We start from the raw sequence: 26,865 nt of genomic DNA on the forward strand, positions 1-26,865 counted from the left end.
CTCACCTTTGTGGGTTGCCACCCGATACAACGGATTATTTTCCAGCACAAAGAAGGGCTCGCGTGGCATGGAACCATCAGCTTGTGAGCTGCCTGGAAGAACAATCGCATTCCGGGCAAACTGCAGGGAATCGTCATTCCACTGCTCCCTTTTAAACGAGGCAGGCGTGGACCGAAATTGGTGGTCCAAATTGCTCAGGGGGTCTTGGGAGCGGGTTGGCGGAAGTGTTCCCTGGCTCGTGGATGCTTCCGGGTCAGAGTCCGTTGCCTGAGAAACTTCTCCCGAAGTGCCTGCGACATTTTGGCTTGCCTCAGAGCATGGCGTGGAGACCGCGGGAAGGGTTCCTCGCCCCCTCATAACCAGATCTAGCGAGGCCCCGGGAGCGGTGTTCGTCTTACCGCTTTTCCTGTGTGACCAGTCTTGTCCCAAAATTACTGGATGGGGGGGATCGGGCAACAACGCAACCGTCAAGTTGGAAACTTGCCCCTTCCATGTGATGTAATAGCGGGCGGAACGGTAAGACTTGGTCTCCCCATGCACACAAGTGATTTGCAAGTGCTGCGTAAGCCACTGTCGCGGTAATACGTAACGGTGAGCGACAATTGTAATGTTGCTGCCGGAATCAAATAGAGCCACCACCGAGTGCCCGTTTAATAACACCATTCCCGTGGTTGGACTTGCCAGCGGGTGCGGAGTACAGTACCTTTCGGCGGTGGCCCAGGTGCAGTCCATCGGCTCCGTTGGGGTGTTGAGGGGACAGGTCGGCAGTAGATGGCCGGTCTCGCCGCACTTGTAACAGCGCGGGGAGGCCAGCTTTTCTTTAGGCCTCTGCGGTGCTTCCGCAGCGCGTCGAGAGGGCTCGGGGGTGGCCGCCCGTCCCTGTCGGTTCTGTATAAAGGTTTGGGGTTTTTCTGGCCCTTTATATTGCAGACAATCCACAATATTTCAAAAAAAGAATAGGTCAAAATATAAACAAAACAGTTCATATGCGCGACGCCTTTCAGAGGCGTCGGTGGCCATTTTATAGAGGAGGGGCCGCAAGTGGAGGAATGCTGGGAAGGAACCGTGAGGGAGGATGGGACTGCTGACGTCAGTAAAGATGGCGGAGGAAGGGCGGAAGTGGACGTACTGCGGGCAGGCTATGATGGCGGAGCGTCTCTTTCCTGGAAGACAAAGGAGAAAGGTTAGTACCCGCCACTCCCCACGTGACGTCTTTCGAAGCGGTTTAAGACCCGTCCGCGGCCCCCTACTCGCGCATGCTAACAAAAAAATAAATAAAAAAAAAAATATATATATATATATATATATATATATATATATATATATATATATATATATATATATATATATATATATATATATATATATATATATATATATGTATATGCACATAAACCCTCACCTGCCAATTTATTACATACACCTGTTCAATTGCTTGTTAACACATATACCTAGTCAGCCAGTCGCATGGCAGTAACTTTGACATTGTCAAGACAACCTGGTGAATGGTGAAAAATGGGCTGGTCTGAGTATTTCAGAAACTGCTAATCTACTGGGATTTTCATGCACAACTGTCTCTATGATTTACAGAGAATGGTCTAAAATAGGGAAAGTATACCGTGAGCTGCCATTCTCTGGACAAAAATGCCTTGTTGATGCCAGAGGTCAGAGGAGAATGGTTTGAGCTGATAGAAAGGCAATGGTAACTCGAATAACCACATTTTACAAGGTACGATGTATGCAGAAGAGCATCTCAGAATGCACAACACATTGTACCTTGAAACAGATGGGCTACAGCAGCAGAACGCCACACCAGATGCCACTCCTATCAGCTAAGAACAGGCAATTGAGGCTACAATTTGCACTGGCTCACCAAAATTGGATAACAGAAGACTGGAAAAACATTGCCTGGTTTGAAGGGTCTTGATTTCTGCTATAACATTCGGATGATAGGGTCAGAATTTGGCGTGAAAAACATGAAAGCATGGACTCATTCTGCCTTGTAGCAATGGTTCAGGCTGGTGGTGGTAGTGTAATGGTGTGGGGGATATTTACTTGGCACACCTTGGGCTCCTTAGTACCAATTGAGCATCATTTAAATGCCATAGCCTACTCTTTATGACCGCAGTGTACCCATCTTATGATGGCTACTTCCAGCAGGATAACGCTCCATGTCACAAAGCTCAAATCATCTCAAAATGGTTTCTTGAATGTGATTGTTACACACGTTTGGAATAATTGGACTCAACTTGTGACCTGACTGATTCTTTAAATTAAGTTCTTTGTGGAAAATGCAATTGCCACAAGTTGTCTGGTAAGAACATTCACAAAGAGATGTCCAAGCAATTATTTATCCATCCATCCATTATCCAACCCGCTATATCCTAACTACAGGGTCACGGGGGTCTGCTGGAGCCAATCCCAGCCAACACAGGGCGCAAGGCAGGAAACAAACCCTGGGCAGGGCGCAAGCCCACCGCAGGCAATTATTTATTAAAATAAAAATCCATGGCACTCATACCTACAAAAGTTGTTTACTCCAGTGTTAGATAATGATGATTATATAAATGATATACTGAATCTGTGTGTGTGGTTTCCTTTAACAAAATGGAGAGAAAAAAAGGAAATATTAACTTAAAACTACTATATTAAATGCAAATAAAAACTAAGAACGTGCCTGAACTAAATACTGTAAGATAAAAAATACAGAACAAACTGCAATAAACACAATTATACTGTAATGGATAATAATGAATAAAATGCTATTTGGTACTTAAAACGTTAGGCATATGACACGGTCATTAAACAAGCTTGGAAGCGTTGATGCAGTTTAAACGTTACAAGAGGCGCTATTCATGAACTGTATTATTTAAGCATAAGCATTACTGGTTACTAATAATTTTAAAAATATAACACTCTGAACAAAATATAATAAATGAATATGAAATAATATGCAGCAAAATTGGTTAACAATTGCTATATATATATATATATATATATATATATACACACACAGACAGACAGTACTTTTACACTGCAATGAAGCTGTATTATAAGGACATAATGCACCCTTCTTAAGCATGCACAAAGATTAAGTTTCGTAGACGTTCCTGGATGAAGTAATGTATGTGATGTTAATCCTGCTACAGAGAAGAAACTGTTGGAGAAGTCTATTGGATTGATTTACTTAGAATACTTAATGAGAGATGCAACGAGTCGGCTGTTCTTCCAGAGCTGGCTGATGCAACCCAGGGTGGGCCATTTATATGGATACACCTTAATAAAATGGGAATGGTTGGTGATATTAACTTACTGTTTGTGGCACATTAGTATATGTGTGGGGGGAAACTTTTCAAGATGGGTGGTGACCATGGTGGCCATTTTGAAGTCGGCCATTTTGGATCCAACTTTTGTTTTTTCAATAGGAAGAGGGTCATGTGACGCATCAAACTTATTGGGAATTTCACAAGAAAAACAATGGTGTACTTGGTTTTAACGTAACTTTATTCTTTCATGAGTTATTTACAAGTTTCTGACCACACACTGATAGCAACACCGCAGGAGAAATGCTAGCACAGGCTTCCAGTATCCGTAGTTTCAGGTGCTGCACATCTCGCATCTTCACAGCATAGACAATTGCCTTCAGATGACCCCAAAGATAAAAGTCTAAGGGGGTGAGATCGGGAGACCTTGGGGGCCATTCAACTGGCCCACGACGACAGATCCACTTTCCAGGAAACTGTTCATCTAGGAATGCTCGGACCTGACACCCATAATGTGGTGGTGCACCATCTTGCTGGAAAAACTCAGGGAACGTGCCAGCTTCAGTGCATAAAGAGGGAAACACATCATCATGTAGCAATTTCGCATATCCAGTGGCCTTGAGGTTTCCATTGATGAAGAATGGCCCACTATCTTTGTACCCCATATACCACACCATACCATCAATTTTTTTGTTCCAACAGTCTTGCAGGGGTCTATCCAATGTGGGTTAGTGTCAGACCAATAGCGGTGGTTTTGTTTGTTAACTTCACCATTCACATAAAAGTTTGCCTCATCACTGAACAATATCTTCTGCGTAAACTGAGGGTCCTGTTCCAACTTTTGTTTTGCCCATTCTGCAAATTCAGTGCGCCGATCTGGGTCATCCTCGTTGAGATGCTGCAGTAGCTGGAGTTTGTAAGGGTGCCATTTGTGAGTAGCTAATATGCGCCGAAGGGATGTTCGACTAATGCCACTCTCCAGTGACATGCAGCGAGTGCTACGCTGTGGGCTCTTGCTGAATGAAGCTAGGACAGCCACTGATGTTTCTTCATTAGTGACAGTTTTCATGTGTCCACAGTTTGACAAATCCAACACTGAACCAGTTTCACGAAACTTAGCAAGCAGTTTGCTAACTGTAGCATGGGAGATGGGTGGTCTCGTAGGGTGTCTTGCATTGAAATCTGCTACAATGACCCAGTTACTGCGTTCACCAGACATCAACACAATTTCTATCCGCTCCTCACGTGTTAACCTCTGCGACATGTCAATGGCTGTAAACAAAGAGAAACTTGTAAATAACTCATGAAAGAATAAAGTTACGTTAAAACCAAGCACACCATTGTTTTTCTTGTGAAATTCCCAATAAGTTTGATGTGTCACATGACCCTCTTCCTATTGAAAAAACAAAAGTTGGATCCAAAATGGCCGACTTCAAAATGGCCACCATGGTCACCACCCATCTTGAAAAGTTTCCCCCCTCACATATACTAATGTGCCACAAACAGGAAGTTAATATCACCAACCATTCCCATTTTATTAAGGTGTATCCATGTAAATGGCCCACCCTGTATGTATATATATATATATATATATATAGTAACAAGAGTGAGGCAAACATATTGTAAAGGTTTGGGGCAGCCACTCGTATATTGTTCCAAGGCTGCAAAATAGGTTTACAGAACTAATTGTATGGGGACAAGATGGCCAGTACAGGAAGTGAAGTCGTTATGTGACCCAGAACCGGAAATGGTGTCGCCGGGTACCAGAAGTGACCACGGCAAATGGACTGAAACCATAAGTGACATCTTCAGAAACACCAGAACCAGAAGTGATGTCATCAGATGCTTCAGAACCGGAAGTGATGTCATCAAAGGTGCCAGAAGTGCCATCTTCAGAGTTTCCAGATCCTGGTGGGATTTCCTGAGAATGGTCTGCAAGTGACTGAGAGAGACAGTCAGCACATCCCACCACCCCCGGTCTCTCTTGGAATTATAATTATTCAGGCCCTTTAGCTACATCCTACTCGCATGTGTACCTAGGCCCCCCCTCAGCCCAGACCAATCGGGTTCGGCGTCCTGCACCAAGAGGTCGTGGGCTTGAGACAGAGCATCGACCTTAGCATGGGGAGAGCGCTTATGATGAACAAGCAAAAACTTGTACGATTGGCGGTCAAGAATCACCTGGTGACCCATGGATTCGACTCTTTATGTAGGGCCATCCACTGTAGAGGAGCATGATTCGTCACAAAAGTGATTTCTTGGCCCAAGAGGCCTCAACTGCGTAATTACCCATTTTATCATGAGAGCTTCCCTTTCCACCGCTGCATACCTGGTCTCCCAATCAGTTTCCGGCTCATGTACATAACGGGGTGTTCAACACCATCAACGCGTTGGCTCGGTATGGCACCCAGGCCTGTGTACGAAGTTCCCATCTCTGTCTGGAATTTAATTCTGCTCAGTAATTAAGGGTGTTTGTTTGAGCAAAGGATGTTCGAGGCTGAGTGGAGGACGGTTCAGGATCCCATTCCTACCACGGCTTCAGCAAGTTCACATGATAAACCTGCTTGCGCGGTTGATGATTGGGTTTTTTTCACCAAATGATCGACAAGCCCTTCCTCTCGTTAATTTCATAAGGGCCTTGCCAATGGGCAAGCAATTTAGAATGATAGGTAGAAACTAAAACCATGACACGATCCCCCAGAAAGAATTTTTAGAGTCGTACCACAATCATATTAGCAGGCCTGTGCTGCTTGCACCTCCTCCAGGTGACTTTTTTTAAAATAGGTTGAATTTTCCCAAAATGATCGTGTAATTGTGCGACATATTCTATTATATTGGTAGAGGGAAGAGCCTCTTCTTCCCATCCTTCTTTCAAAATATCCAGTATTCCCAGAGGTTGTCATCCATATAATAATTCAAATGGCGAGAACCCCGTAGAGGCTTGGGGAACTTCCCAATAGGCAAATTGGGGTTCCTCCTGTCCCCGCTGACCACCTTGTGAACCATTAGTTTGAAGGTCTGATTAAATCTCTCTACTAGACTGTCGGTCTGAGGATGATACACTGTGGTCTTTAAGTGCTTTAATTTAAGTTATTTGGCAGTCTCCCTGAACATCTCCGAGGTAAAAGGCGTTCCCTGATCTGTAAGGGATCTGGGTACATACACTGTCCAGATCTAAACACTAGTGTGGAGAGTCACTCGTGTACTTAAGATTCTATATCTGTAGGTGGAAGCTGTCGTCACTGTAATTTGTATATAAGAGCATAAGTAGACTGCAGAGCTTCACGTGTACATATACAAAGTTCAGCGATGGCAAAAGTGTGACGTGCATTCTTTCTCCGATGTAGAACCCTTGTCGTCATCATCAGTTCACCGCTATTATAGGAACATCTTTATGTGAAAACAGCAGTGTCAGATCGGGAGGAGTGTGAACGCGACTGAGAGAATAAAACTGAATACAAAAAAACAGCTAACTTTACAAGTATCATAAATTTACACCGGCTGTTACAGACTCAAATCAAATGTATGTTTTTATTGTAAAATAGTAAGAAAAAGAGCAGCTCACATCTCAAAACGGAGTCATCCAGGGTTGAACCCATGAAGTTTTGATTACCAGTCAACAGCTGTTACTGTTGCAACACCAAAGCGGTCGTATCAAAAGAGTGTCAATGTCGCACCCTAACGTGGGTTCTTTTTCTGCAGTTATGTTCTTGAATAGAAGCGCATTTGTTCTATTTGTACCTTTTGTGAAAGTGTTTACTTGATATTTGGACTTCAGGCTTCACACATTATACACTTCATGTCTACATTTTGTCAGTTATTACTAAAACATTAAAAAAGTTTCTGTTTTAACGATGTGTTTACATAGATTGTTGTAGACATGGAACATACATGAAATGCATGTATTCCAAATAACGATATATGCAGTATATATAGCAAAATACCCGCGCTTCGCAGCGGAGAAGTAGTGTGTTAAAGAAGCAATGAAAAAGAAAAGGAAACATTTTGAAAATAACGTAACATGATTGTCAATGTAATTGTTTTGTCACTGTTGTGAGTGATGAGTGCTGCTGTTATATATATATATATATATATATATATATATACATACACACACACATATATATATATATATAAACATATATATACATATACATACATATCTACATATATACACACACAGCTATTTCGTATCAGTGCAATACGCTGCTTGTTAAAACGGATAACTCCCACTCTTACGTGCAAGTCTGTGTGAATATTATGAACTATCGTATTTGTTCAAGTTCTATTTAAATTTTAAATAGAAGGAATTTTTATTTAGTCGACAGAAATATCTTTGGTAGGAATGGTAAAACAGACAGGAATATTATTCCTGAATAAATCAACTCAAACCTTAAACAACTTATAATATTTTGCTCTCCATAAAAATATATCCTGTCTAAATTATACAAGTTAGAAATAAAGTAACGTTAAAAGAACAAACATTCAAATTTCTTTACTCTTATGTAATTTTATATAAAAAATAAACTTAGATTTTAAATATCCCAAAAGATTTTGCTCTCCATAAAATATATCCTGTCAAAATTATACAAATTCAAATATGAACATGCTGCATAACAAAACCTGGAAATATAAATAAAATGTGTTCCTTTCAGCAATAACAAATCAAATCATTCAGTTGTCTTTGCTCATATGTCATTTTAGAGCTGGACGCCTGGCATCTTTTTGGCAACAGGTTCGTTTCTGTTTGGTGTGAGGTTCTGTGTTGTGGAGATTCTCAGGATGGATTGCAGGTGCTCATCAGTGAGGCGACTCCTGTGTGCTGTTTTGTTAGTCTTTATCACTGAGAAGAGCTTCTCACACAGATATGTGCTACCAAACATGCACAAGGTTCGAGCCGCATGTAGACGGACTTTTTGTTCTTCAAAGTCACCAAAGCGCCGTGCAAACTCAGTGCGCTCAGTTTATCAGCAAAGTGCGATTTGGGAACACCGTAGTGACGACTTGGTTTAACATTACTTGGCAACAGGGAAAGTGGGGCAAGTTGCACTGGTGCATTTGTGTCTCCCATAAAAGCAGCTTCACTTGAAATCACTTTGTGATTGTGCACGGGTAAAAACGTCTGCTGAAGTGTCAGATTCTTATTTAATTCTTCTGCTTTCTGTATCTTCTGCATTGCATTCAGGTCTTTCAGGTTACCCTGATGTTTTGTCTCATAGTGCCGTCTTAGATTAAATTCTGTAATTACAGCCACATTAGCTCCACAAATGAGACACACGGGTTCAGTAAACATATACTCAGCCTCCCATCGGTTTTAAAGGCTCTATTTTCAGAATCAACTTTTCTCTTCAGCATCGTGTGAGCTAGCTTCGCAATAACTTGCAGCATCATAAGCTAGACTTGATTACGCGGTAAGTGTTGGCAAGGCAGCTGAAGCGCTGCATTATGGGATCTGTAGTTTATTGTGTTACCAGCGCTTCATATACTGTACGCGGGCCATTAATAACAATAATACAGTATATAAAATGATCTCGCGGGCTGGATATAATTACATGCCGGGCCGGATGTGGCCTGCGGCCCTTGAGTTTGACACATATGGACTAAATAGAACTTGAAAAGATATATTTTTTCAAATGTGATCGCGCAATTCAGATAGAGTTGACGCACTACAGCCTGCATGCCTCAATAAGTCATCCTCCCTCGCTCTTACTTTTTACCGTTCATCTAATGAATACACTGAGTATGGCTTTACCAAAACAATCATTGATGGCGAATAAAGTATCCATTATTAGTATGTAGATCGGGATATATATATATACATATATATATATACCTGCGTATCGCAGTGAGAAGTAGTGTGTTAAAAAAGCTAGAAAAAGAAAAGGGAACATTTTAAAAATAACGTAACATGACTGTCAATATACAGTATTTGTTTTGTGAGTGTTACTGAGTGTTGCTGTCATCAAGGATTTGATTATCATTATTTCTTTCAATCAGGTTGTATTTGCAGGATGTGTTGTGTTCAAGTTACATTCCGTGTTTGTCAATCGTTGTAAAGATGACAGGTTTCATTCATCGATTCGTTTCTTACTGCATCAATAAACAGCTAGTCTTCTTCGTTATCTGAGACCTGACACACTGCATGCACGGGTTTTTTACACTGTCTTCCTTTAGCGGGACATTGACTTTTTCCACCGTGTGCTTTGTTTCCGCAGTAGCTGGATTTATGAATATGCTTGTATGTATCAGGCGCTTCATATTTTTGCTGCCTTTTCAATTGTGTAATTGGTTTTGTTCAGCTCTTTGGAACTGTTGCTTTTATCTGTGCACGCGTCAGTTCCGTGAGCCGCTCGGTGTACATGCATCGAAGGTTCCCAGCTGTGCAGGTGCCATCTCGTGCTATGTCCACGGCTGTATTTAATGTTACCTTAGTCCTGGCACTTAAAACTTTCTCTCGCAGTTTCGCTGAGTTTGTGCCAAACACCACCCTGACCATCTCATCTTCCTCTGCATAAGCACAGTCCTTCACCCGTGAATATTTAGTGGGAGTTTGCTATTGGATTGCGCTGACGGACGGCCTTATATGGGCAGGCACTAAATTACAAACGCCAGCGCAGCCTGTCTATGAACTTAATTTAAAGTGTAGGTTTACATGTGCTTTGTTTCAGTAGCAGAACTCATGAATATGGTTGTATATGTCACTCGCTTCGCTTCTTATTGTTTAGCTGCCTTCTCAATTATATAATGCATGTTTTCTTCAGTGCTTTTTGGAGGTCTTCCTGGTTTTCTATGTACTGCGTGATTACGTGGGAGGCGTGATGATGTCACACGAAACTCCGCCCCCACGGCGTTCAAGCTCATCTCCATTACAGTAAATGGAGAAAACAGCTTCCAGATATGACCATTACGCGTAGAATTTCGAAATGAAAACCTGCCCAACTTTTGTAAGGAAGCTGTAAGGAATGAACCTGCCAAATTTCAGCCTTCCACCCACACGGGAAGTTGGAGAATTAGTGATGAGTCAGTGAGTGAGTGAGTGAGTGAGTGAGTGAGGGCTTTGCCTTTTATTAGTATAGATATACAGTAATCCCCCGCTATATTGCGCTTCGACTTTCGCAGCTTCAATCTATCGCGTATTTTATATGAAAGCATAACTAAATATATAACGCGGATTTTTCGCTGCTTCGCGGGTTCTGCGGACAATGTGTCTTTTTTACTTTCTGTACATGCTTCCTCAGTTGGTTTGCCCAGTTGATTCCATACAAGGGACGCTATTGGCGGATGACTGAGAAGCTAACCAATCAGAGCACGCAGTTAAGTTCTCCTGACTGAGAAGCTAACCAATCAGAGCACGAGGTTAAGTTCCTGCCTGCTGAATGCAGTGTTAACCAGGAAGTCTTGTCTCGCTCATTCAGCATCAACGTGTTTCTCTGTGTAAAGTGTTGTGCTCTTTTGTGTTTATCTTTGTGCATAGTCAAGCCCTTCATTATGGCTCTAAAACAATCTCATACTGCTTCAGGGGCCGTGCCCAAGCGCAAACGGAAGATGTTAACAATTGCCGAAAAGGTAAACGTTTTGGATTTGTTGAAGGTTACGATTCTTTTTATTTAAAAAGTAGGAAAGGAATATAAGATCTACGGCCGCAGTGTCCTTTTAACCAGGGTGCAAAATGAGTTGTAAGTGGATGTACTAAGGCAGTAGTCTGGATGGAATCTGCTTTAGGGATTTGCATTAAAGACTGCCAGAAGAAGAACAACGGCAGTGCTACACAATCGCCTGAAGTGGCTACTTTGGAAGAACTGTAACGCTCTCCTTTGTTGTGCAGTAAAATTAAACTCATTGTTATCGGACAAGTCATCGTGTCATTGTTGGTGAGTAACCATAATTAATTTTCTATTTACAGTACTTAGTGTCTGTACTAAGACAGTGACAGTTTAGTGTCACTGTACACACATTTACTGTATACTATTTTTCTTGCGTTGTACGTATTTATTGCTGGTGGCCTGTCTATCGTAATGGTTGTAACATATGTGATATCGGAGACACTCGATATCTTTAAAATAATATTTAGGTTTTACTGTATATAAACAGTGTGTTTATATACATAATTTCAATGAATCTTACCTAATATCTAAGAGAATACAAAGGGATTATGCTGTATAACTCTGCGGGGAATATTTATAAACAGTGTGGGAGAGTTTATAAAGGCTTAACATATATAAAAATAACCATACAAACATATGGTTTCTACTTCACGGATTTTCATCTATCGCGGGGGGGTCTGGAATGCAACCCCCGCGATCGCGGAGGGATTACTGTATGTATATATACACACACGTGGACAAAATTGTTGGTACCCTTCAGTCAATGAAACAAAAATTCACAATGGTCACAGAAATACCTTTAATCTGACAAAAGTAATAATAAATAAAAATTATATGAAATTTAATTAATAAAAGTCAGACATTGATTTTCAACCATGCTTCAACAGAATTATTTAAAAAAATAAACTCATGAAACAGGCCTGGACAAAAATGATGGTACCCCTAACTTAATATTTTGTTGCACAACCTTTTGAGGCAATCACTGCAATCAAACGATTCCTGTAACTGTCAATGAGACTTCTGCACTTCTCAGCAGGTATTTTGGCCCACTCCTCATGAGCAAACTGCTCCAGTTGTCTCAGGTTTGAAGGGTGCCTTTTCCAGACGGCATGTTTCAGCTCTTTCCAAAGATGCTCAATAGGATTGAGGTCAGGACTCATAGAAGGCCACTTTAGAATAGTCCAATGTTTTCCTCTTAGCCATTCTTGGGTGTTTTTAGCTGTGTGTTTTGGGTCATTGTCCTGTTGCAAGACCCATGACCTGCGACTGAGACCAAGCTTTCTGACACTGGCCAGCACATTTATCTCTAGAATCCCTTGATAGTCTTGAGATTTCATTGTACCCTGCACAGATTCAAGACACCCTGTGCCAGATGCAGCAAAGCAGCCCCAGAACATAACAGAGCCTCCTCCATGTTTCACAGAAGGGACAGTGTTCTTTTCTTGATATGCTTCATTTTTCCGTCTGTGAACATAGAGCTGATGTGCCTTGGCAAAAAGTTCAATTTTTGTCTCATCTGTCCATAGGACATTCTCCCAGAATCTTTGTGGCTTGTCCACATGTAGTTTGGCAATTTCCAGTCTGGCTTTTTTTATGATTTGTTTTCAACAATGGTGTCCTCCTTGGTCGTCTCCCATGAAGTCCACTTTGGCTCAAACAACGACGGATAGTGCGATCTGACACTGATGTTCCTTGAGCTTGAAGTTCACCTTGGATCTCTTTAGAAGTTTTTCTGGGCTCTTTTGTTACCATTCGTATGATCCGTCTCTTTGATTTTTCATCAATTTACCTCCTGCGGCCACGTCTAGTGAGGTTGGCTACAGTCCCATGGATTTTAAAGTTCTGAATAATATGTGCTACTGTAGTTACAGGTACATCAAGCTGCTTTGAGATGGTCTTATAGCCTTTACCTTTGACATGCTTGTCTATAATTTTCTTTCTAATCTCCTGAGACAACTCTTTCCTTCGCTTCCTCTGGTCCATGTTGAGTGTGGTACACACCATGTCACCAAACAACACAGTGACTACCTGGAGCCCTATATATAGGTCCACTGACAGTACAAGATTGTAGACACCTGTGATGCTAATTAGTGGACACACCTTGGATTAACATGTCCCTTTGGTCACATTATTTTCAGTCTTTTCTAGGGGTACCATCATTTTTGTCCAGGCCTGTTTCATGAGTTTATTTTTTTAAATAATTCCGTTGAAGCATGGTTGAAAATCAATGTCTGACTTTCATTGGTTAAATTTCATAGAATTTTTATTTATTATTACTTTTGTCAGATTAAAGTTATTTCTGTGAACCTTTTGAGTTTTTCTTTCATTAACTGAAGGGTACCAACAATTTTGTCCACGTGTATATATGTATATATATACTGCTCAAAAGAATTAAAGGAACACTTTTTAATCAGAGTATAGCATAAAGTCAATGAAACTTATGAGATATTAATCTGGTCAGTTAAGTAGCAGAGGGGGTTGTTAATCAGTTTCAGCTGCTGTGGTGTTAATGAAATTAACAACAGATGCACTAGACGGGCAACAATGAGATGACCCCCAAAACAGGAATGGTTTAACAGGTGGAGGCCACTGACATTTTTCCCTCCTCATCTTTTTTGACTGTTTCTTCACTACTTTTGCATTTGGCTACAGTCAGTGTCACTACTGGTAGCATGAGGCGATACCTGGACCCTACAGAGGTTGCACAGGTAGTCCAACTTCTCCACGATGGCACATCAATACGTGTCATTGCCAGAAGGTTTGCTGTGTCTCCCTGCACAGTCTCAAGGGCATGGAGGAGATTCTAGGAGACAAGCAGTTACTCTAGGAGAGCTGGAGAGGGCCATAGAAGGTCCATAACCCATCAGCAGGACCAGTATCTGCTCCTTTGGGCAAGGAGGAACAGGATGAGCACTGCCAGAGCCCTACAAAATGACCTCCAGCAGGCCACTGGTGTGAATGTCTCTGACCAAACAACCAGAAAGACTTCATGAGGGTGACCCAAGGGCCCAATGTCCTCTAAAGGCGCCCTGAGCTCACTATCAAGCAGCATGCAGCTCGATTGGCATTCGCCATAGAATACCAGAATTGGCAGATGCACCACTGGTGCCCTGTGCTTTTTACAGATGAGAGCAGGTTCACCCTGAGCATGTGACAGAAGTGAAAGGGTCTGAAGAAGCCATGGAGAACATTATGCTGCCTGTAACATCATTCAGCATGAGCAGTTTGGTGGTGGGTTAATGATTGTCTGGGGAGGCATATCCATGGAGGGTCACACAGACCGGTACAGGCTTGACAAAGGCACCTTGGCTGCCATTAGGTATCAGGATGAAATCCTTGGACCCATTGTCAGACCCTATGCTGGTACAGTGGCTCCTGGTGCACGACAGTTCCTGGCCTCATATGGTGAGAGTATGCAGGCAGTTCCTGGAGGATGAAGGAATTGATACCATTGACTGGCCACCACACTTTCCTGACCTAAATCCAATAGAACACCTCTGTGACATTATGTTTTGGTCCATCCAATGCCACCAGGTTGCACCTCAGACTGTCCAGGAGCTCAGTGATGCCCTGGTCCAGATCTGGGAGGAGATCCCCCACAACACCATCTGTCATCTCATTAAAAGCATGCACCGATGTTGTCAGGCATGTATACATGAACACAGGTGCCATACAAAGTGCTGCGTACAATTTTGAGTTGCTGCAATTACATTTTGGCAAAATGGACTAGCCTGCCACATAATTTTTTCACTCTGATTTTTGGGGCGTCTTTGAATTCAGGGCTCTGTAGATTGATCATTTTCATTTCCATCAAACGATGTGGCATCCTTTCGTTCCTAACACATTACCCAGTCTATATCAGTATAGATATTCAGGAGGATTTCTTTTCCCATTGAGATCTGATGTGTTTTCAAAGTGTTCCTTTAATTTTTAAGCAGTTTATATATATATATATATATATATATATATATATATATATATATATATATATATATATATATATATATATATATATATATATATATATATATATATATATATATATACATATATATATATACACACACACATACATACATACACTATATTGCCAGAAGTACTGGGGCACCCCTCCAAATTATTGAATTCAGGTGTTCCTATCATCTTCCATGGCCACAGGTGTATAAAACCACGCACCTAGGCATGCAGACTGTTTCTACAAACATTTGTGAAAGAATAGGTTGCTCTCAGGAGCTCAGTGAATTCAAGTGTGGTACTGTGATAGGATGCCACCTGTCCAAGAAGTCCATCCGTGAAATTTCCTCACTACAAATAATCGACGGTCAGCTGTTAGCAGTATTATAACAAAGTGGATGCAATTGGGAACAACAGCAACTCAGCCACAAAGTGGTAGGCCACGTAAAATCACAGAGCGGGGACAGCACATGCTGAGGTGCACAGTGTGCAAAAGTCACCAACTATCAGCAAAGTCAACACCTACAGACCTTGAAAAGCTCAAGAACAGTGTGTAGAGAGCTTCATGGAATGGGTTTCCATGGCCGAGCAGCTGCATCCAAGCCTTACATCACCAAGTGCGATGCAAAGCATCGGATGCACCACCACTGGACTTTAGGGCAGTGGAGACATGTCCTATGAAGTGACACAAAACGCTTCTCTGTCTGGCAATTTGATGGACGAGTCTGGGTATGGTGATTGCCAGGAGAGCGGTACTAAGTTTGGTGGAGAAGGATTATGGTTTGTTTTTCAGAGGTTGGGCTTGGCCCCTTAGTTTCAGTGAAAGGAACTCTTAATGCTTCAGCATACGAAGCCATTCTGGAAAATTTCATGCTCTCAACTTTGTGGGAACAGTTTGGGGATGGCCCCTTCCTGTTCCAATATGACTGTGCACCAGTACACAAAGCAAAGTCTATAAAGGAATGGATCAGTGAGTTAGGTGTGGAGGGACTTGACTGGCCTGCACAGAGCCCAGACCTCAACCTAATAGAACATCTTTGGGATGAATTAGAGCAGAGACAGCGAGCCAGGCAAACTTGTCCAGCATCAATGCATGATCTCACAAATCCTCTCCTGGAAGAATGGTCAAAAATTTCCCAAAACAATCTCCTAAACCTTGTGGAAAGTCTTCCCAGAAAACTTGAAGCTGTTATAGCTGCAAAGGTTGGACCAACTCCATATTAAAACCTATGTATAAAGAATGAGATGTCATTAAAGTTAATGTGTGTGTAAAGGCAGGTGTCCCAATACTTTTGGCAATATAATGTATGTATATACCTATATATACATATACATATATATTTATATGTTACTAAGCTTACTGTCAAATAATGTATTGCCCTTATTTGTGCTCATCAGGTGTACACACTCAACTGCACCTCTCGCTGGGATTGAACCTTGTGTGTGTATATCTATATCTATATATATATCTATATATCTATCTATATATATATATATATATATATATATATATATATATATATATATATATATATATACACACATACATACACACACACACACACACACATTTGACGGTCTGAGCATAGGGTTAGCTAATGAATAGGTTCCATGGAGCTATTTTCAGGTTAAGTGCCTTCCTCAAAGGCCCATTGTTAAATTATGATAATGAATAGTATATGTTGGCTGTATATTTCAATCCAATAGTTTATGATGGATCTGTTTTACAACAATTTAGAATGCTCTGAAGAAGGGGGTGTCCAGAAATGTGCTGGCTTAAAGGACATGATGTTGTCACTTGGATAGTACCGGACTGCAGTATGGAAGATATGGCAGCTGTTATGGTATAATAAATGGCACACATGGACTGGTATCCTGAACGAGATGAAACAAGGACTGGGACTGGAAGGTCAATACAATGGAAGAATTGGAGTGATTAGCACTGATAAATTTTTTATTTTCCTAATATGCTAGGTGGCAGCCTCCATGGATTAGGATTCCCAGACAGATGTCCACAGGGCATGCTGGGACCTGTAGTCCTGTGAGGTAGCCCTGTTGGGTTCCATGTGGGCTACCAGGACAAGCTGCAAAGGATTCAAAATCCCCACTTTTTGGGACTTCTGATTGACCCGGAAGTACTTCCATCAGTATATGTCCTACACCGGAAGTACTCCTGGGTCGAATATAAAAGAGACTGCTTGACCTCATCCACTCAGTTGGAGTTAGGTAGAAGGAGGACAAAGATCACCTGTGTGGTGTGGAGGAGAGAAATGGAGAATTGTGTTGTATTTGATTTATGCCACTTTTGAAGCCTTTGTGGAAGGCATTTTGTGAAAATGAACCTTTTTATTATACTGGTAAATGTGTTTGTGAGGTCATGTCTGGGTTTTGGGGTACAGGAGTGCCCCCTGCAGGTTAAAATGGACATGTGCTTTGTTAATAATTTGTCTCACCCCAAAAATTGTAATCATGGAAGCTGATAGTTCAGGTAATAAAGATATAATGAAGACTTGGCTGCTCAAGTATAATGTGGTTTATTTTTCAAGGTTGGTAAACTTACTGAAAGTTTTAATTAACCAGTCTGCTGTTTCTTTAGTGTTCCTGCTGAAATTAACAGACATCAATAATAAGATGGTTTGGTAAATTAGGCTATGTTTTAGACAGGAAATCACCTGTGCCAGACCATACAAGCGCAGTTTAGGATTTAAATAATGCAATCTACAATGAACAGACAGGTGAACTTTTTTCTGAAGATGAATGTTTCTGAGAGTATTGTAGTGAGAAGTCAAGCAAAATTACACCTTTTATTGGCTAACTAAAAAGATTATAATATGCAAGCTTTTGAGGCAACTCAGTCCCCTTGTGTAATTCTACCTTCATAGATAACACAAAATATGATGACTTACAAGGATATCCAGCAGCTGGAAGGTTACTGGCACTGCTCCCAAAAGAAGAATGGAAGTTATGAATAGTCTCTTGTAACATTTGCCTTTCTCTGCCCTATAAGGAAAAAAGTATTAAAAAACAAAACCTTACTTGGTGAGAGAAAACAACAAATAGAAGACACACAAAAAACGTATTAAACACTATGTATGGAACAATAAAATTGCTGCATCGCCTGCTCAATATCTAATTCCTAACCACAAATGCACAATTCCTAGTCATTTTGGACATGAAGCAGCGTACATACTGCTTGTATCTTTATTATTTCACCTTAGCAAAATATTTTCACCCGGTTTTACTTTATTTAAAATCAAAGTTGGTTCTATTAGCTATGGTCTGTTTAATCAAATTACTCCTTTAAAACAATTTTAAGTTAACACAATACTGTAATACCAGTAGAGAACATTAATCAGATTATTTTCCATTTGTTACACACTTTGAGGTTAACAGTATACAGTTTGTACTTCCCATGATCTCTTTAGTACCTGTATCTGTGTTTCTTGTTTATAAGGTCAACTAATGTTCCTTGCAGCACCTATACATTATCTCCAGGGGCCTCATGTATAAACGGTGCGTACGCACAGAAATGTTGCGTAAGAACTTTTTCACGTTCAAATCGCGATGTATAAAACCTACACTTGGCGTAAAGCCACGCACTTTTCCACGGTACCTCATGCTTTGTCGTATGCAAGTTCTCCGCTCGGTTTTGCAAACTGGCGGCACCCAGCGTCAAAGCAATGGTACTGTTCCTGTGTGATTACTCATTATTTTCATGACGCGGCTTTATAAATACACTGAAACTAACCGCATATTGTTTATTAGTGTAATGCATCTGATTGTAATTAACTCGTAACAATATAATGGTCCAGGGAACAGCCATAGTATTCCAAATACCATAACTGCTTTAGCGTTGTTACTCTCACTGCACCTTCTTCTTCTTTCAGCTCCTCCCGTTAGGAGTTGCCACAGCGGGTCATCTTTTTCCATATTACTCTCACTGCCGACTCGGAGTATTTATATCACTGTATCTGAGTGTGAATCACAGCAGCTGATCGGAAAGAGAATTATCTGTATACAGCTTTAAGGACACGCTGTGTCAGCCACTGCAAAACGTTTTAAAGCCTTTCCTGTACGGACCTCGCGGTTCAGAAACAGTTTAATCCCAAGAACTTTAAATGCACTCAATCAATTGCTCCTTGTAGAACTGTTTGTATTTATAAGTACAATCACCCCACTGTAAACTTGCACTACAGTTATAATATCTCACAACCTGGGCCACTTTATAAAGCGCGTATTTACATATGATGACGATATCATTTTTAAGGTGAAATGCAGCAAAATATGTTTGTTAAATTATACACATAAAACTTTAACTTCATTTAAATAATCTATATTCTTCACTGGGAGTGTCGTGAAGGATAGAATAATTAAACATGTACTACGAAGATATTTCAATGTTCCTTAAACGTTTTGAAGAATCGGCGCTAAGCTTACAGATGGCTTAACGTCTATTACAGAGCTGATTGTGTGGCGATCGGTTACTTGGGGAAAGAAAAGCACTGACTGCAGTGACGCACGCCAATATATATTGAATATAAAACAGAAAGAGAAAATAACAACACAGCTAAAAGCATGCGACACATTTCGACAAAAAATAAATGCTTGTCAAGAGCACGAGGCTCATGAAACACATGTTTAATAATGTGCTTTAGCTCCTATCATCATGAAAATGACATCACGTATACATCTCAGTATTTTAGTTATTCAGAGAGCTGTAATATCACGAATGTAATGGACTCTGTGACCAGTTGGAGGAAGAGAGTCAGTTTAAGAAGCAAGTAGTGATTCACACACACAGAGCACATACGAGTAGAAGATCAAATACAAAACAAAGCATTTAGCGTGCTACTTTAATTACGATGTGATTTGAGAAACTGGTTAATTAAACGATTTTAAGATGAAGTTTATAATGTTCTACTAAATGACAAAATAAACTACGTGATTAAAGTGGAAATGTCGAGATTGAAGTTGACATTTCGTGCTTTTTCCCCACCGTGTGCCTTTTTTCTCTGTACCCTAATAAACTTTCATATGACACTCAGACAGTGGGCTTACAACTCTTCTTTTCACGGCAACTTTGATATGTGACTTCTTTTTTATTTCCGGCACTGTGCGATTTTGTGAATGTGAGCTTTCAAGTTTCTCCAACACGCTATGTCACTCAATCAACTTCATTTTGTTGATTATACCACGGTTTATTTGAACAAATAGTATGTTTTTCCTTTGCCTCCACTTGGTATTCGCTGAAATTCTTATATTTTCCCCGTGCTTTTCCCATTGTCTTTTCACAGAAGGCTGCGCTTAAGGGCGATTTATATTGATTTGCATATTCAAATAGGCGTAATTCTGGGAGGATTTGGGCGTTACAAAATGCTGCACGGCGTTAGTTTTCACGCTGATCGGGATTTATGTAGCGGAAGAACGTGGAAGTTGGAGTACGCACAGATTCCTGCATCTGGATTTTTCTGTGCGTAAGCACATTTCGGCTTTTGTGCTTACGCCATGTTATAGTGCGAGTTCTACGCACGGCGTTATACATGAGGCCCCAGGCCTTTCCTTCCATATTATTACTTTGTCAATATGGTTTATAAATTATCTTTTAGAACATGAGAATAATTTTGTCAAGAACAGGCCATTCAGACTAACACGCTTATTAATCCTGTTCACCTAATTTCTCTGAGTGACTTCAAGAGGAGGTTTGAAGGTCCCTATGACACTGCTTGGTAACTTACACCAAATGTGTATAGTTCTTTATGTGAAGAAAAACTTCATGCTTGTGTCCTGGTGTTTTAATTTTTAAGTAACAGCTAGGATACACTATACTAATTCTCTTCATTATTTTGAATACTTCAATCATGTCACCTCTTGATCTCAATTAACTAAAAAGGTTCAGTTCTTTCAGTATTTTGTCATAACTCATACCTTGCTGGAATGGAATCAGTCTGATCTCTCTTATCTGGAATTTCTCTACTGCATTATTCCTGTCTAGGCCTCACTAGTGAAATATATAGCTTAAGCTTAACGTGATTTGTACTCAACACATCTTGATATAATGGCCTTCTTAACCACCTCTGTACATTGTCTAGCTGTAGAAAGGTTTCAGACCTCCTGCTGTGTATTCAAATCTAATATTTTTATTTCCTCTGTGTAAAACTTTAGATTTTTTACAAGAAACTTCGTCATGCTAAAGATCTGCTCTGGCCTCTCTGTAATTATTAGACTGATTCTTGATTGTCTGACAACTTTATAAACTTGTTATTTAGAATATTAGAACATTAGAATAATCTAGATGAGAACAGGCCCAACAAAGCTTGCCAGTCTTAACCGCTTAATTCTTATAAAAAAAACATCAAGTCTAGTTTTGAAAGTCCCTAAAGTTTTACTGTCTACCACGCTACTTGGTAGCTTATTCCAAGCTTCTGTGGTTCTCTATGTAAAGAAAAACTTCCTAATGTTTGTGTAAAATTTACCCTTAATAAGTTTCCAACTGTGTCCCCGTGTTCTTGATGAACTCATTTTAAAATAATAGTCTTCCACTGTACTAATTCCCCTCATAATTTTAAACACTTCAATCGCGTTACCTGTTAATCTTCTTTTGCTTAAACTGAAAAGGCTCAGCTCAATCTAACCCTTCTTCATAATTCATCCCCTGCAGTCCTGGAATCAGCTTAGTCAATGTTTTCTGGACATTTTCTAGTGCTGTTATGTCCTTTTTGTAGTCTGGAGACTAAAACTGCACACAGTACTCCAGATGAGGGCTTACCAGTACATTATAACCTTTGAGCATAACCTCCTTGGAGTTGTACTCCACACATCATGCTATATAACCTAACATTCTGTTTGCCTTCTTAATGGTTTCTGAACACTGTTTGGAACTTGATAGTGTAGAGTCCACTACGACTCTGAAATCCTTCTCATAAGGTGTACTATCGATTTTTAGACATTGTGTATTCAAACCTAACATTCCGTCCTTCAATTGCAATAGCCTACATCACACTACTAGCATGCAAACATATCTTTCTTAACTGGAAGAATGCCTGCCTATGTTCTATAACTCAGTGGGTAAGTTCTATACTATATCAAATTAGAAAAAATCAATTTCTCCCTTACAGGATATGTCCAAAACATTTTTTAAAACATGGCAAGAATTCATTATTATTATTTTAGAATATGGCTGCTTTGACTACAACTGACTCTTGTGCTATTAATTGTTCTATAATATTTAAAAAGTGAGACTTTTTTTGCTCATGTCTATCTTATTTCTCTTTGAAAACATTCTTGTTGAATCTTGTTCTGTTTTGCCTATTTCCTTTGTTTTCTCTGTATTCATTGAAGTAATTGGTTTATCTGCTATGTTGCTATTATATGTTTAATTGAGTACCATACCACTTTAATGCTGTGGTTTGGAAAATAAAAGAAAATATACAAAAAAACGAGACAAGTCCAGAATAATGATCCATCCTATTTAATCAAAGTTCTCTCACTTTCAGATTTCTGCCATTACATCAGATTGGTAGTGCAAAATGAAGCTTAAATGCTATTACAGTATATACAGTGCTAAAACTGAAACGGTCATAGTCATGCACAATTCAAGACCAAAAACATGCCAACAATAGGCCAATCTCGTTACCATTTTAAAGTTTATTTTTACTGTATAGAAATTGTTTTAGAACTTCAGTACAAACACCTTGTTTATTGGTTCTTTTTGAAAGATTACAGGTGCAAATTGCTATAGAAAAATCAAACAATATTTATTCTAGGATATAGAGACTTCCTTTTCAAATCTTGTTTTAAAGGGCAAGGGTATTTCCATCCAAAACATTTCAAAGGTCTGTTTATATTTTTTATTTTCATAAGACAAAATTTTAATTATTGTTTTTCTTTTTTCCACCAGGGCACAAAAAAAAAAACAGTGACATCGATCAAAATAAAACAAGTTACATTATTTAAGATGATATTGAAGTAAACAAACTGTGTCAACAAAATTAAACATCCATGTAGCTGGGCTACATAGTTTTAATTTCAAGGAAAGCTTGCCAAAATAAAGCTGTCTTATGCAATTTTGATATGTACTTATTTGCTGGGAAATAATTTGTCAAACCTACTGTTTTATAGTAGAATGAGTTAACATCTAATGTATAAATTGCCTTTTGGAGTTTAGATGTTCCCCCTCAGATACTGCCTACTAGCTCTCTGCATCTGACTGATGAAAGGTAACTGAAAGCAAAGGTTTTCATAATAAACAGACTCACCATACATATATTTTTAGTACTAACACTGACTGATGAGATGAAAAATATTTTGTTCTTTCCTTGCATAAGGGGATAAAATAAATATCCCATTAGATGTTAAAAGATAGCTCCTCAGATGTTTTCTGTAAGTCTCTGTTATTTGTGTTTGAAGATGTATAATAATAGCAATAATAATACATTTTATTTGTATACTGCCTTTCCCAACATTAAGACTGCAACTTTAACGCATGGTCTAAGTGTTTCAATTAGTTTCAATGTACATTTTTTTTCTCAGATAACTTATTTGCTGTGGACACAAATGGATCTCTTTAAAAGTGTCAGTTATATACTTTTGATACTTTTCTTAAATAATAAACCATGTGCACAAGGAATGTACTCAACTGCATTGGATCTGTTACTAAATGCACCATACTGTTTTTCTTTTTTACTTAAAACCATCCTTACTGTGACTTTCTCCACAGTGACCTTCCTTTCACCAAAGGACAATTTAATAAAGCCCTTTCTAGTACAATCCTGACATGTTTTTCATTATGATGGCGGTATACAGCAGTCTTAGTATGTCTCACTTGTTAAAAAACTCACAGACTCCCCTGAACATTGTCTATGCCACTCTGTGTCTTTTATTTTCAGTCTCAATAATTCATAACATGTTATGCTTAATTAACTAAATAAATACAGTTATGTCTTTTTCACTAATGAGTCTGTTGTATTTGGTTATTTGTTCCTAGAGGGAAGGCTAAAGTCTCCAGCATGCTGCTCTTAAACAATGCTAGGCACCTGTATTATCCATGTAAAATCTTGTTAATATTACATTATACAGTATATTCTTTCTTTTTTTGGTAAGCATGTAAAACTTTGTGTTGCACATTACTTTAAGGAGTTTTTGACATTGCAAGTCCAAGGCAGTTACATTATTTATTTACTTTGGATTAAAACAAAATAAATATTCAAAAGAAGATTATACAATATCTTAAAACATTTATGACTCATCTTGTTTCAAGCGGAGATTTATAATTTTTACTAAGAAAAAAAAAATTATAAACTCCTTATTTGTTCTGACAGCAAATAGAAAAAAAAATGACATATAAATGGAAGAATGCTCTTCAGTATTATAAATAGTATCTTTAAATACATTTATACCTTTCCAGCATTTAACTTGGATATAGCTGCCAGGATTTGCTGCCTTGGGCCATCAGTATTGATTCCAAGCTCCTTTAAGTCTCCGTCAGTAAGTGTAAGGAAAGCTTCCATATCAACCTGTCAAGCAAATGGCAACATCAGACAGAGCATACAGAAATCTGCACAAAAAATAAACTAAATCTTCCCCAGCTACTGTACCTGGAACACATAATTTTGGCTCCCTACCTCACCACATAGCCTACAAACTTGTCTTGAGCAATAAATAATTTAACTCCACTTCTCTTAAAGTTCACAACTGTACATAATTCTCACCAGCAACTTACCCCACTCTTCCTTCTGTCATTTTCAAGATTCTCACAAAGTTCCAGAGGAAAAAAAACTGTGAACCATATATTTTTCAGATAATCAAACTCCCTATCACATAACTATATCATTAATTAATTTAATACTTAATTTTTAATTTTAAAAGTCAATTTGTACATGACAATGTTTGTATACCTTTATTGATCTCTCATTGATACTCTTCACCTTCAAATATACAATATTAGAAGTTGAAATAATCATGCTTAAAAAATACAAATATTTCATAATAACACTCTGCTTCCTTATCTAGAAGACTTTTTCATGGCACTGTAATATCTTTGTATTTAGCCAACTTTACATTGCTGGAAAGGTTCTATTTAACACTAGAATCCCTGAAGCCTACGAAAATATTCATAATGCAGGGCCACCATAAATTCCCTCACACCTCCACATCAGCGACTTTGTTTTGCAAATGTGTCACTCAGCACAGGCAGGAAACAGCCTGCTCACTCTTTTCCCTACTGAGGCAGCTGGAGTCAAGTCAGACACAAAATTGTCAGAGCTGAAGTCTCTATATCTGGGAGTTAGGTGTCTGGAATTGTATGGGGTAAATAATATATTGTTATTTGGAATACACACATTTCATGTGTGTTCTGTGTCTAAATCGATCTGTGTAAATGTAGGGCGACAGGTAATGTGAGGCAACAAATGTTGAAGACATAACTAAAAACAGAAACTTTTTTCATGTTATAGTAATAACAAAATGTTGATGTTAAGTGTATAATGTGTGAAGACTGAAGTCCAAATTTCAAATAAACACTTTTGACAAAAGGTATAACAAAACAAGCATGCTTTTATCCAAGAATAGAATCAAAGAAAAATAAATTTTTCAATTTGCAACGTTTAAAAACTGAAGTCCAAATATCAATCGATATGAAGTAGAGACATCTACTTGGCTGGTGCAAAGGTAAGAACTATTGCTTCATAATTAAGAGGTTGCTGGTTTGATCCCGGGTTCTCCGTGTGTTTAATGTTTTGAGTATTGGGTAGCTATTATTATTGCTATTATATAGTAAAAACATGCATTTGAATACTTGATTACGAAGCAGCAGTTCTTACCCTTGCACCAGCCAAGCAGATGTCTGAAAGACCGCCACAATCCCACTGTGAAATGTGCAAACACACATGCATGCAAATGTCTTTACTTCGTATCAATTGATAGTTGGATTTCAGTTTTCAAACATTGACAGCAACATGCAAATTTCTTTTTCTTTAGGTATAGTCTTGAATAAAAGCTTGCTATAACTTTTGTGAAACTGCTTATTTGATATTTGGACTTCAGTCTCACACATTATACACTTCACATCTACATTTTGTTGATATTACTAGAACATATGAAAAATGTTTCTGTTTTAGTTATGTGTGCAACATTTCTTGCCTTACATTTTCTGTCATCCTACATTTACACAGATCATTTTAGACACAAAACACACATGAAATGTATGTACACAAACAAAGACACTAACTGATATATGAGGCACATATAGGAAATAAAGAGTGGTAAAGATAGATGAGGCAGTATTTTTCATAAACACGTAATGCCATTTTATGCAATTTTTATTTCAGAATGTTCAAATCCTTTTTGCTTCATGTATTCAGTCCCCCATATCACACAGATGTGTAGATTTGGCTAATTGGTGAATCCAAACTGACCTTGTGTAAATGCAAGTGTGGATAAGAGCGTGAATTGAACAGTCGGCTTCAGAATAGTTTGAATTTTAGCAAAAAAAAAAAAAAACTTGATAATTAGTGCCTTCACATTAATGCTCAGATGTAAGTTAGTCATTCTCAGAGTGTGTTAAAGACCAATCAGTCTAGTGCTTTTCTGTTGCATGGTTTTTGAGTACAGCATATTTTCATGAGTGTGTTCTAATGAAGATGCCAGGAGGGACAGAAAGAAATGTATGCTTAGATCTACATAGTTAGAAAATGTATATTATTTAGGGTGTTGAGTGAAGTTAAACACTAGAATCCCTGAAGCCTATGAAAAAAACATGTAATTCCAGGCCACCTTAAATTTCTTCGCACCTCTCCTCATCAGCAACTTTAGTTTTGCAAATGTGTCGATCACCACAAGCAGCCTGCTATCCCTCCAAAAACGGAGCAGAAGTCAGTCGCAAACTTCTCCCATCTCAAGTCTCTTTATCGTGGTGTGAGGTGCCTGGAGTTGTATGAGGTAAATAATATATCATTATTTGGAATACATACATTTCATGTGTGTTCTGGGTCTACAATGATATAAGTAAATGTGGTATGAAAGGAAATGTGAGGCAAGAAATGCTGAAC

At 39.1% G+C, this 26,865-nt stretch overlaps 1 protein-coding gene across 1 annotated transcript in view; it reads right to left on the bottom strand.

The window, feature by feature from the left end:
- LOC120529471 (ankyrin repeat and SAM domain-containing protein 6-like) overlaps positions 1–26,865 on the bottom strand; it is a 212,395-nt gene that overhangs the window by 15,964 nt on the left and 169,566 nt on the right. Inside the window, exons 14-15 of the mRNA XM_039753304.1 lie at positions 24,217–24,333; positions 17,728–17,821 (exon numbers count right to left, since the gene is read on the bottom strand). Of these exons, the coding sequence (XP_039609238.1) occupies positions 17,728–17,821; positions 24,217–24,333 (211 nt within the window). The remainder of the gene's footprint in view (positions 1–17,727; positions 17,822–24,216; positions 24,334–26,865) is intronic.

This window comes from Polypterus senegalus, chromosome 5, assembly GCF_016835505.1.
Source record: "Polypterus senegalus isolate Bchr_013 chromosome 5, ASM1683550v1, whole genome shotgun sequence".
In the NCBI taxonomy this organism is placed as follows: Eukaryota; Metazoa; Chordata; class Cladistia; order Polypteriformes; family Polypteridae; genus Polypterus; species Polypterus senegalus.